General features: G+C 32.0%; 2 protein-coding genes across 5 annotated transcripts; both read right to left on the bottom strand.

Moving 5' to 3' along the window:
• Window positions 1–801: 801 nt before the first annotated feature.
• On the bottom strand, window positions 802–2,405 carry LOC105133217 (putative GEM-like protein 8). Of its 4 annotated transcripts, XR_843745.1 has the most exons (5): window positions 2,118–2,398; window positions 1,962–2,021; window positions 1,570–1,862; window positions 958–1,233; window positions 802–908 (listed from the first exon to the last, which is right to left on the bottom strand). XR_843745.1 is itself a non-coding variant. In XM_011037094.1 (4 exons), exons 1-4 carry the CDS (start codon window positions 2,188–2,190, stop codon window positions 1,051–1,053), a joined length of 609 nt encoding a protein of 202 aa, XP_011035396.1. In that variant the 5' UTR covers window positions 2,191–2,398; the 3' UTR covers window positions 802–1,050. The 4 variants fall into 4 exon arrangements, 3 of the variants coding, with proteins under 3 accessions (XP_011035396.1, XP_011035397.1, XP_011035399.1); XM_011037094.1 differs by having other exon boundaries at window positions 802–1,233; XM_011037095.1 differs by having other exon boundaries at window positions 802–1,233; window positions 1,570–1,829; window positions 2,118–2,395.
• Window positions 2,406–9,770: 7,365 nt separating this feature from the next.
• On the bottom strand, window positions 9,771–12,334 carry LOC105133216 (uncharacterized). The gene is made up of 2 exons (XM_011037093.1): window positions 11,927–12,334; window positions 9,771–10,289 (listed from the first exon to the last, which is right to left on the bottom strand). Exon 1 carries the CDS (start codon window positions 12,258–12,260, stop codon window positions 11,928–11,930), a length of 333 nt encoding a protein of 110 aa, XP_011035395.1. The 5' UTR covers window positions 12,261–12,334; the 3' UTR covers window positions 9,771–10,289; window position 11,927.
• Between the last annotated feature and the right edge of the window lie 1,222 nt (window positions 12,335–13,556).

Genomic DNA, 13,556 nt, shown 5'->3' with positions numbered 1-13,556 from the left:
TAGGAAAGGGTTTCAGATATGTAGTTCAATTGTGAGAATTAATGAAGGTGATTAGCAGCTCTACTTTCACTCTCTGATCGAAGATGCTATTGGGTATTTTGACGCTTTTTTGCTGTAAATATGGCAGCATTGTTCGATGAAAGCAAACAAAATCAAGAAAAAACTGTCATTTTCAAAGGAAATGCCGTGCCAAATTGCCAACAGAGCTTCCCTTTTCCAGTCTAAAACCAGCAGTTGTTCAGACTTGGAAAAACACACACATGATTTCAAGTTTCTATTTCCCTGTTTTCCCGGAGGAATTAAACATGCTTTTTCTTCTTTTTTTTTTTGGGGGGGGGGTACTCCATTTAAATTTCTAAAGTATTCCTAATCGAGGGTGAAACTATGAATCTTGGTTAAGGAGGATAAAAATTAAAGCATTATTTAACTTGCCATCGATCATCAACTCATTCCTACCAGATGTAAATTTCTAAAGGGGCAAAAGAAAGAGCCTCGTCTCTTATGAGATTCCAACAAGATCAATCATAAATGTTAGCAAATGAATCTAAACCCAAAAGATTTAGCTTTCTTGGAACACAGTTTCTTCAAGAAAGTATATGTTAGCAAATGAATCTAAACCCAAAAGATTTAGCTTTCTTGGAACACAGTTTCTTCAAGAAAGTATATGTTAGCAAATGAATCTAAACCCAAAAGATTTAGCTTTCTTGGAACACAGTTTCTTCAAGAAAGTATATCATAGTAAAACATAACACGGTAGTACAGCATGCCTGCTTACTATGTCTTCTGGTAAAATTATCCTTAATTTCTGCTATCCCCTTTAAATCTTCCTTAGAAAAGGGAAAAGGGCTCGAAATCCCTTAATAATAGCTCATTTTTTACATTTTTTTTATCATACATTGAAAGAGAACTTCTCTTTATTTGCTCTAAACTATAGAAGCTAGTGCATAAAAAGTGGACTACACACAGTCAAAGCATAAGAATTTCGTCTAACAACCGAGCCTTTTCTTTTGGCCTCAGCTCAATCAGCACAATACCTGTCTAATTTCGAGATCAGCTTCGTTTTGCTTGGCAACTTTGCCATAGAATTGCTTCCTTTAAGTTCTGACGAGCTTTGTCGTAACGCAGAAAGTCCATAAACAAGAATTCAGAACCATCTTCTGTGGTTATGGTCATTTTCTTCTGTTGTGACTCGTTCAGGTCGACCCCTCTAATGTTCCTTATTGGTATCTCAATCTGCTCATGTGTATCCAATTTCAACGAGTCAAGCCTCTTTTGTGTACAAGAACAACAACGCAAATTACTACAATTCAATTAACAGAAACACGAGGAATCCCTTTATTTTCTTTATGCGTTGGTGTCAAGATTGTAGCCAGTACTTTGAGTAATTATGATCCTGCAGAAATCATTTTAATTTTTTATAAAAAAAGGAAGAAATTGAAGAGTGATCACAAACCCTGTTTATCCTCCAATATTTTAGTGTGTTAATTAATTCTTTTTAAAACCACAGCTTAGAGTTAATTCACGAAATTGAGACAAGGAAAATATATTAAAGAGGAGGTATTTATTCACCTTTCGATCTGTTTCTTCGAGCAGCTCATCTGGAGATTTGAAGGTAACTGATCTCTGACTGCAGAATGCAACCTTCTCAGTGGAAATAAAGAGAAGTCCGGCAACAGGACCAGCTTCAGTTGATAAACAGCAATGCGATGCCTTTAATAGCTTTTCCCCTTCTCTGACCTCAAATTTCTGCTTGAAAATATTCTTCTTCCCACCTTCTTTAATTTTCTTTGCCTCAAATTTTATTGAGTCTGAGAGACCAACCGACCTCACTGAAATAAACATATGATCAATCATATTTTTCTCTGAAGAAGAAGCTCATGATCATTTATTTATTCACTCATAATGAAAGAAAAGAGGAGAAAAGAGTGCTGCTTATGATAGAAGGAACGTTTGTTAATTACCACGGTCACGAATTATATTTGCAAATGTCCTGCTTCCCCCAGTTGTATCCACTTCATCACCTGCACCAGCACGTCAATGAATTAAAGCTGTCAACATAGAACTAATTTAGACTTAGAAATTCTAATTTATGATCTGTGAAGAAGTTGGAGAAGAACCATGATGATCAGTGGAAGAGGGTGTTCCTGAGGGCTCAAAACATGGACGAGAAATGAACTTGGAAAGATGCATTTTGTCAAGCAGCACAAAACATGTAAGTGCTCAGATCAGAAGAAGCTGAGAAGTTTTGGCTAAACTTTTACTGTTCTTCTGTCTTTATGCAAGAAAGTGCTTAGATCAGAAGAAGCTGAGAAGTTTTGGCTAAACTTTTACTTTTCTTCCGTCTTGATGCAAGAGGGCGAGGTTAATGATTTTCTTCCAGCAGTCCACCTTTGAATATAATGATTAATTAATTTCCAAGCAGTTTCATTGCTCGTTCGATGATGAGTCACGATTTTCACACACAAACTTTGAAAAATTCAAAGATAATTATTACACTGTTTCTGGACGAACAATACTAATAAAGAAGTATTTAGTTTTCTTTAATTTTTATACTTACATTTACTTCTTGATCCATCAAAATTCTGAAGAACACAGTACTGGAGTCCTTGAGATGGAGGAAATTATTTATACAACAAATTATTGGAGTCTTTAATATATATATATATATTGTGACCATATATATATAGAGGTCTCGTTCAATTGAAAGCAAATGCAAAATAAATAAATAAAATATTATTTTCTTAACTTAAGAGAATGGGAATCAATAATATAATATACAGTGTTATATAATTAATAAATGCCTTATTTGCAAACTAGTTTAGATAATTAATAATCGATTTGTGAATATTGACCTGTTCCTGAGTTGTGACTGGTGCAAATTAGGGTTCAAGTGCGCCTGTTGAGAAGTTTTCAAGGCTCGAATCGGTAGCTAAATCCCTAGTTATGCACACAGCGACATGCCTATTTCTCTTCAAATTCACTTGGTACACAAGGCAGGCTCGCTGGCCTGTACAAGGCATCCAATGCATTGAAGATTTTAGGTATGTAATAAAAATTAGATTGTGGATTGAGAAGATCAACTTGCATCGATATAATTTTTTTTTTAAAATAATTATCTGACATATTGCTTTTTTTTCTTTCTAGGTTCCAGTACCATTTCAGCCTTTGTTTTTTTGCTATTTCCTAGTTTTGTTTTTGCGCATTTTGGACAGCAAATTGGACCACATACGTACCCCTGCAGGACCCCCTCAATGTTGTCCCGCATTAAGACTTGAGCTTTAAAAAGTGTTTTTATTTTTTATTTTTTATTTTAAATTAATAATTTTTTTAGTGGTTTTAAATTATATTAATACACTATATTAAAAATAAATTTTAAAAAATAAAAAAAATAATATTTTAATATATTTTTAAATAACAAATAATAAAAAAAAAAAAAACGCTTGCACGTGAACTTTTGACATGCACTGTTTAACTGCGCTGCGGCCAGGAGGGGGTTTTGTCGATGAGGGTGTGGTTCGTACTGCATCGTACTGGTGATAAAATTGCCATGTAACTATTTATATCTTGTGTAGTCTTTGGTTAATTATAGAAATAAAGGAAACAAGACAGAAAAGAATACCACCACATAATTGTATTTGATGATACAATACAAGGAAAAATGATTACTTTTATACTGTAGTATTTAATTATGATCGACAAAACATTAAACAAATTATTTTATTCTTAATATATATTATTAATAAACTTACATATTTAAACAAATAATTAAATATTATTTTTTTATGAGTATTGAAATTAATAATATTATAATAATTATAGTTATAAAAATTAGATTAGCCTAGAAGGTTGATTCGAAGCCTAGATCAGTCTGATTTTTAAAAAATAGAGAAAAAATTGATTTGATCTAATCTGATAAAAAACCTGAGTTAACCTATAACTCGGTTAATATGAAATAAAATACGGGTCAAAAACTTATTGATATTTATTTTGAACTTATTTTTATCAAAATAAAGTTGTTTTTATTTTTTTTAAATTGAATTAACTCATGTTGATCCTTTTTATCTATGATCTAATTTTATTCTGAATCGATTCCTAAATTAAATTTTAAAATTATAATAATTATAATTTTATATAAAGTCAAATCAATTATTTTGATTCTTTTAACTAATAATACAGGTTTTATTTTAATTTTTAATTAGATTTTAAAATTATAATAATAATTACTTTAATTTTTAATTAGATTCTAAAATTATAATAATAATTAATTTTATCATATTATAATTAGAAGAGCTCCCAACATCACTCCTAAATTCCAATAATCATCGTCTCTTTATGTTTTTTATTATTAAAAGTTTAATTCTCTTTATGAGAACCCATATTTGGTTAAAAGTTTAATAAGAGAACAGCCCCTCATACGGTTGGCTAAATTCTTTATAAATTAGTAGTCTCTGTTCATGAGACAGGTTTACTTCTTAAAAAGCAACAGCACTTGCTCGTGAAGTCTTGTCGTCATTTTACAAAGTAAGGATTTGTCCCTGGTCGAATACATTCACCACAGTACTGCTAGTATAGTCTTATGCTTTAAGAAAAATTTTATCCGTAGAAAATAATGTTCAGCGATACTAAAAAACGATGAATAAGCGAGTAATCAATAAGGAAAAAAAATATTAATTGGAGAAGTTTTATAATAAGCACTCCTAATTTCTAATGACCACTCTGCCTCATGTTTAGAGATTTACCATATATTATTATATAAGGAAAATTTTATTTATATATATATATAATAAAATTTTTTATATGTATATTAATAATAAAATTTTAGTTTTTTATTTTTTAATATATTTTAAAAAAAATATTATATAAAATACTGATAAAATTACCGATGCAATGTTAATCATACATGGGATAATTGATAGCCTAAGTCCATTGAAAAGTTCAAAAAAATTAAAAAAAAATTGCAAGACTTTTTCATTGATAATTGCAAAAAAAAATTATCGACAGATTAAATTTATTGAAAATTTTTAGATGATTGGAAAAAAAATTAAAGGAATTGCCGCTAAATATGAATGATTGTTGAATTAATTTTGTTTGTAATATAAATTTAATTATAAATAAAATCACCAACAATTTATTCTGTTGATGATTTGCCATCATTTTCAATAGAATTATCAATAAAATAATAATAAAATAATGTTAGTAATTTTTTTATTTGTTATGTTTTTTTCTATTTATAAATTTATCAGTAATTATATTATTAATAGAATAATTATTATAATAAAAATCACCAATGATAAGTTTTCAAACTATCATTTACTGTAATTCCACTTGTAAATTGTTTTTCGATAAAATTAATGTTTATATACTGAAGGAATAATCTCTTGGTATCATGCAAAGTTGTGTTCTCTCTCTATTCTCAAGTGGATTACTTAACACATTGCCCTTCATGTAATCTTCTCACATCACTGCCATTGATGATTAAACAAGTTTCATGATTTAAAACACTTCATCCTTTGCAATTGAAAACAACAATAATATTCCAAAGCATAGTATGTGCATAACTTCTCCTTCTCATATACTCACATGTGAATACTTGTTATAGCAAAGTTATCTATTTTAAGCATGCCTTTTGTAATTAAAATAAAACGCTATTGCAGGAGAGGAAGTGAGGATAGGGAAAACATGGTTGAGTAAAGATAAGAAGAGGCCATGATCGAGGAAGGATCTCTTGTTAAATGATATCATACATCCCTTCATCGTTTGTTTATTTTGGAATATTGTTGCATGCAAGAAAGTTCAAAAACTAATTTTTTTTTTATTTGGTTTAATTTTGTGTTTGTTGATTAATTTATGGATGCTTTGAGGTTATGATTGATTAATTTAGTTTAATAAGGTGTTTAATAGATATTTATAGGTTAAAATGGATACAAAATGGTTTTTTAGATCCCAAAGCACGCCTCCGGCTGTCGGAATCTAGATTAGCAAAGGAGACAGCGTGTGGCACTACAAACAAGATGTTATCTATTTTGTTTATTTAATTTCTTTTTGAAAAAAATAAAAGAATAAAAAAAAAAAGAGGGCCAGACATGTCTGCCTGATTTTTTAAGAAATTTGGTTTTTTAAGGAATGATCCAACAAGGTCGACCACCAGATACTCATTTAATTTATCATTATTACTATTTTACGTGAAAAAGGGACCCTATATATAGAGATACAGAGAAAGCGTGAAAACAAACAACAAAAACAAAGGGCATTATACATAGAATCACAACCAGATTGATCATGGCTTTCAAAGCAGGTAAGATGGTCTTTTGCATCCTCTTCTTTGTGATTATGGCGAGCACTGTGGAAATTTGCAGTGCAAGGCATGTTCCTGCAACAATTACTGGTGATATTACCTCAGGTCATCGATTCGCTTTTAGAAGGCTCATCGTCCCTGTTTGCTGTAGATACAATCCTGATTGCTGCCAAGCCAGCACGAAAACCACTGCTCATCCTTGAGCACGCAAGCAGTTTGCTAGTTGCACTTATGGTGTCAAAATAAATGCTACAACATAAGAGAGGTCCATATAAACTGTTCTTGTTACAAGAGATCTCACATGGTTTTTATCTTCCTCTTTATGGAATAAATAATTATAATGATAATCAAACTCCCTTCTTGCAGATCATATTTAACTAAATATCTCAACCCTTTTGTTCTGCTTTAATATTGGCAGAAAGTAAGCGTGTGTGTGTGTGTGTGTGAGAGAGAGAGAGAGAGAGAGACTCTTTCAATTTCGAGATTTTCCAGCCATTGATATACTGTTGCTTGGACTATGGTTCAAATCGTATTTTTCAGATCTAAACATGGGCTTTGGTGACTGAAAGGCTGGAATTCCTGGTGTCTCACCGTTAAATTCTGTATTCAGTTCACTCAGATTCATGGACCTGCTCCTTTTTCTACAAAATTCTCAAGTCTATTCGAGGTTACTTGGCAAAACAAATGGTTCCACTTTGATGATTTCCTCTGTTTCAATGTTAATATTTGTAAGAATTCGTCTTCATCGATTACTCATCTATCTTCAGATTAAGAATCTGTAGATAGAATGAACAGGTAATTACTTGTCGTATGCTATCTCCACGCTGAAATACAACATACATTTTTGAACATATTGCCACAAAGTTTCATATGTTGAGATGTAATGTAATTGTGTAAAGCATGAACCAAGCAAAGCTTTACTGGCTCTGCATTAAAGAAGAGAACCGAGAGGCCCAAGACGGCCAATAAGTTGCACCAAATCTATGCTGCGTTTCAGAGGGTTGTAAAATCTAGTGTTTTCTAGCCCTTCTATCTATCAGCATTTATGCAGATCCCAGCATATTTTTGGTTGAAACCTTTCTGCTACATTTCTGATCTTCCACTTTCGAAACTAGAACGAAGCTGGGAAAGGCAACGGTTCTATCCCTTGAGGAAACAAAATGGTCATGTTTAAAGACAATTATAGTTATTAGAGGACAATCAAATACCTCAGATATCAGTGATTCTTCATAATTGTAGCTATTTGTTTCTGTATTTGTAATTGTCCAGATACCATGTATCTTCGGTCTATAAATGAATATTTTCCCACAACATATTTGTGTGAGGCATTTCCTTTTTATTGTACGATAGCTTTTATAACCAAATAGTCATGATCTTGGATCTCACAATTCTCATTGTAATTAATAAAATTATCAACGCAATCAATCACCTAACAGTGGATCATAAACCTGGACTTCAAATCAACAATAAAAGAAAAAATAATGTGACGTTGGCTGGCAGTGCATAACCAACGGTGCCTTTTATACCATCAGAGCTAGTCTGATCCAAAGACAATTGATGGGAAACTTCTGGACTGAACATTGCTTCACCAACATGAGCAGTCATATCACGATCCAGAAGAACATTGCTTGGCTTCAGATCACCGTGAACAACAGGCATTTGGCAACCATGGTGCAAATAGTCAAGCGCAGATGCCACATCAATTGAAATGCTTAACCTCTGAATAAGGTTCAAGTTTCTTGCATCATGTGCCTCCTCTGGTATACGAACTGGATGCCACCACTCTTCCAGAGTCCCGTTGACCATAAACTCAATAACAAGAGACTTAAAATCATTACCTTGAAAATCAACACCATCGCGTGCGCTTAAAACTCTTGACAAGATTTCGGTGCCTCAATGTTTATCAAGGCTGCACATTCTCTCATAAAGCTCTTGGAAGCTCCTTTAGACAGCAAGTTGAATACTTTCACTGCAACAATTGCTCCATCTGATGCAATAACTCCTTTGTACACAGATCCAAAACTAGCGGCACCAATTAAATTGGATGAGGAAAATTTGACAATTGCTTGGAAGAGTTCTTTATATGTTACTCGCCGAAATGGGAACTCCCTTGAAGCTTCAGAAGAAGGCTTATTTTTTGTTATTTTCAAGCAACAGAAAAGTAGACAAGCAATCATAAAAAATATAGAAAACCACAAGGAATTGCAATTATCAGCACCTGCTTGGTATAAGCTTTTTGCCTTTTTGAATTCTTGGGCATGCATCTGGACATATTCAACTGAGATTTTCCTCCCCAAAGCTTATTGTTTCCCAAAACTGAGGCTGCACTTGCATCTCCGAAAACTCCTTGCGTAGGCATCTCACCTTGAATGCCATTAAATGAGAGATCCAAATAATGCAACAACCTGAAGCCTGCCAAAAACTTGGGAATTTGGCCAGTAAAGTTGCTGTGGGAAAGATTAAGATATTGAAGTGCTCTCATAAACCTCAATAACTCAGGTATAGAGCCTTGGAAGTAGTTCCCCTCCAAATGCAAATTTTCCAACATAAGCAGCTTCTAAGACTTCAAGGAATTTCACCTGATAGCCTGTTATGTGAAAAATCTAGATATCCTAGGTTCACCAACTCATTTTTGGACAAGGGAAGGATTTACACACACACACAGAGCCCTGTTTTTGGGCATTTTAGCATTATTAATAGGATTTTTAAGGTTTATATGTTTATTCGATGTGTGTTTTTGGTTAAATGGATAAAATATGGAGCTTTTTGGATAAAAATATCCTAGGCCTTGATTTTTAAATGTCGATCATGATCAGAAATTGTTACAAAAAAGGTGTGAGGCTTTCTTTCATTGGTCTAGGCACGCGGGTCATCCTTTTAAGTTCGCCAACGTCTAGCCCCTTCATCTTTTATGTTTAGTTTTAATTTTCTTTTTAATTTTTAAAAAATGATTCAATTATTCCATGGTTTTTAAATAAGATTAAAGATTATTTTAGTAATATTTGAGTAATTCCAATTCAATTAGTTCATGTTAAATTTTTATTAAATTTCATCATTCAATATATCAAATTATAAATTAAATTTTTTATTTTTTGTTATATAAAAATATAATTCAAACTGATATGTTGGGCTAACTTTTTTTCTTTTCTTCTTTTTAATCTACCTGATCAACAAAATTTGTTGGGAAAACTTCTACACAAATTAATTAATTAAATATTTAAAACCCAAGCTAATTAAATAGTTAGGTTAGAATTTAAGTTTAAACTGTTATAATTTAATAACAATATCAAAATATACCGGTATATATATATATATATATTACATTACACCCTATTGCGAAAGCACCCTATAGCAAAGGCACGAGCAATAAACTAATTTTAGACCCAAGCCTAAATAAAATAAATGGATACCATTGCCACAGCCTCCATTACTGAAAATTGCGGAAAACCTAGGAAAGATTTGCAACCGGTGATCCTATCAATCAAAACCGCTTATTCAAAAACCCCACACAGTCTTAAAAATTCAGCAATATTCTACAGACAAGGACTGAGAACACGTGTATGGTGCCGATGATAAATCATTAAAAGTTCACTTCTGACATTTAATTTGTTACTACAACAGAACACTATGGGATATGAAGACATTAATTGCCATCCATCTTACTAGTGCCTGAAAATTAACAAGCTCCATGTAAAAGTTTCTCTACACTGTCTACCTTGCTGTAGTTAGCAGGGCGCGCGCACAATTTTCTTTTTGTAGATATGCAATTTTAACTCTTCAATCATAATGCCTGTTATCTTCCAAATATTAAGATCAATCACACCTTAAAGACAAAAAGCAAAATTCTACTACAGTGAATGAGGTGTTGTTTTAGCCTGCCAAAAGACTTCTTAGCTTAACCCGCTCAGCATCAATGAGTGATTTAGGTGGTTTTGCAGCTTTGTCACAGCTTCGTCTCAAGATCAGGGAACAATTCATCTTCTGTCTCTATAACCTGCCAAGTATTGGATACACACATTAATATGGATTGCAGCAAATTCTATAGCTTTAATTCAAACTGCTCAAAACCAATCAATTAAGCTCAACAACAATATCAGAAAAAGGGTAGTACGGAGACCCCAAAACTTTATGCCAGTACGTAATTAACTTTAACAGAAGCCTAAAGGCACTGAGAAACCAAATCGGGGAACAGTTAGAACAAAAAATTCAAAAGCACAACAGAAAAATTCCCAGCCTCCCCTATAAAACCTAAAACTAGAAAGTCAAAAGCTAGAAAACTCTGAAGTCATGATCATCATGAACAGATTCTTTCACATCCATCATTTTAGCCAATGTTACATAATGGGTTTGAGGAAAACAGAATCCAAAAAACCAACACTAACAATAACAATAAATTAAACAATATTACAAATAGTATTGGAAATGCAGGAGCCTAAGATGCTAAAAGATTTCCATTGACTCTGCATGGCGGTTAGAGGAAGACCCACTAAATCAAAACCCTTAAATATGATTCTTTGGTAATCAGCCATTATATTTGGTAACCCTTTGAGGGGACTTTCAGCATCCATTTAGGACTCCAAAAACTACACCCTAGCATATGATTCTTCTTCGCCCTCCAATCCAAGGTCTTCACAAAAACTGATGGAAAAAATTGGAGCTTGCCTTCTGCTAGGTCATAGAATATCATGCAGATTCAAGTATTGGATCTATCCTAATCCTTATTTCACTTACTTTATCTTTCCAAAAAACCTTTTACATCCATTGATTTCTCAATGAACAAGACTTATAATCTTTGTTAAAACTAGGAGTCCTAAAGTAGATTTTGGTTCAATCTCGTTCATAGAGTCTAACTTTATCCCTAAAATAAGCTAATCTATCCAATTTTATTTTATTTTTATTTTTTTAAAAAAACTAATCACTCTTTTCATGTTGAACTAAGCTAACCAACCAGCCACAATTCTTGAAAAATAAATACATATAGAATTGAGAAATGAACAGAAAATACAGAAAAGAGAAACAATTCCAAAAGACAACAAAACCTAAGTAAAGTCAAAATCAGAACCCTTGCCTCACAGATTTGATCAGCCATTAAATTTGGTAATGGTAAAACCCACTTGCAACGCTTTGGGAAACTCAAGGCATTCATTTGCAGCTCTCTAAACTAAAATCCAACCTGAGAACTGTTTTTAATTCTTCAATACCCCCAAGTAAATGTATGTGCTTTAATAGATAAACAAGTAGAAACTAGCCAGGCCCCAAACCAGTTCAGAGCATATAGTTGATATAAATTGAAGTAGATTTATACAACAGTATCTATCCTAATAATTCTTGTCTAGAAAATTATATTATATGTTTCCAAAACCTTCCACTTCTAGCGGGTAAGACCCTAAAATTAATTTGGTTCTTTATGCTTGTTTCATGAGGCCACCCTTTATCCCTAAAAACAAATCAAAAACATCACTGATAATTCTATTGCCACTAAAAAACCCTAAATTTTGATTACTTCAAACAAATCTCAAAACCTCACTAAATTATATTCGTAGACAAACCCCAATCATGCCTCTAACAGCTTGTTCCTCCATTAATCTCTTAATAATTCTTAACAAAAAAATCAAATCAAATCAAAATTACCTCATTTACAGTAACGATCAGCTTTCTTCTTAACCCGGTCATCAAGAGCATCTTCAACAGATTTCAAATCCTTCTTCTCGCTATACCCAAACTTCTTCGTCTCCACAGGAAATAATTCCTCGTACTTCATTTTCTTCGCCGCGTCAATCGTATAAATTATCTCACCGGCATCAGATTCCAAATTCTCCGCCACTGGTGCGGCGTCCTCCGCCTTGTCAACCACCGCCTTCTTCTTTTTCTTCCTTTTCTTTTCGATTCCTTTGCTTAGTGTTGCTAAGCTTCCTCCTTTGAAGGTGAGCCTCCCTCCTGTCACTCTCTCGTATGGATCCGACATCGTTTTCGCTCTCGCTCTATCGTTTCTGCTTCGCCAAGGGACTAGAAGAGCAGAGACAGTTTTATTATTATTTTTATTATCTTGAGGAACCCTAATTTACGTTTTCGCCCCTATTTTATGTGATGTTTCTGCGAAACGACATCGTTTTTCCTGTTCTACAATTATAATTATAATTATTACAATATAAAATAAAAAGGAAAACAACAGAATTTCACTGTTTTTTTTTTTTTTTACTGTGGGCTGTGATAGAGTTGCACTGTGGACAGTGTTATTCTTTTTTTATTGTTTTTAAATATTCTTTTTTAAAAAATTATCTTTCCATGCTATGTTTATACAATTATAAGGCTCTTAGTTATTTTCTGGTCGCGTGTTATATCTTATTGTTTATGCAACTGAATGTCCCATATTAAATTAGTTCGATGCTTGGTTTTATAAAATAATATTTAATTTTGTAAATTAAAAAAAATGAAACAAAAAAAATTATATTTGGAACAAAAATAAGGAGGCAACCCTTTTTTTTACTCTTTTTACTCTTAGAGAGGCATAAAAAAGTTCACTTCAGTACCTCATTTTTTGTTTTTTAGGTTTGGTCCCATATTTTTAAAGGATTTCACATTCTTATCCCTCATCTTCATTAATTTTATGATTTAGTTCTTGAAGTTTGAGAAAAGAAAAAAAGTCACAGGAGAAAAAAAAAATTAATCTACCACATTGTAACTAATAAAAAGACCACATTCTAGCTAATAAAAAACATATCTTGGTGTTATTGAAATTTTCTTAAAAAAAAAGTTTTCCCTTAGGTGTTTTTAAGCTTTTACATTGCGGAAAAAAATAGAATGAGTTAAGAAAATTTTTTTATTTGGTTTAATTTTGTGTTTTTTTAACAATTTTTTCTTAATATGTGAATTATAAATTAGTTTATTTAGTTTAATAGAGTATTTATTAAATATTTTTATGTTAAAATAAATGCAAAATGATGTTTTAGATTCAAAAATTATGGTTTGACTTTATGGACACCTTTCTTGTTGTCAGGTTAGATAATCTTTCATATAAAATTACAGATGATAATGTTTTTATTTATTTTATTGTTATTTTTTTATAAAAACTTATTTACCCTTAAATATAAAAAATAGAGGGCTAGTCATGTAAGGTGCTTATTAATATGATTGGAACCCCCTCGTATTAATTTGAACAAGAATTTAGTAATTTTAAGTAAAAATTAATCAAAACTAAATTAAGATTCTTGAGATAAAATTAAGGGAGAAGTGAATTTTTCAGAAATTAGGTTTCTAGAAT

This window comes from Populus euphratica, unplaced genomic scaffold (genome assembly GCF_000495115.2).
Source record: "Populus euphratica unplaced genomic scaffold, PopEup_1.0 scaffold110.1, whole genome shotgun sequence".
Taxonomy (NCBI): domain Eukaryota; kingdom Viridiplantae; phylum Streptophyta; class Magnoliopsida; order Malpighiales; family Salicaceae; genus Populus; species Populus euphratica.
The sequence above is the reverse complement of the archived record's forward strand: the minus strand, read 5'-3'. Positions and strand labels throughout refer to the sequence as shown.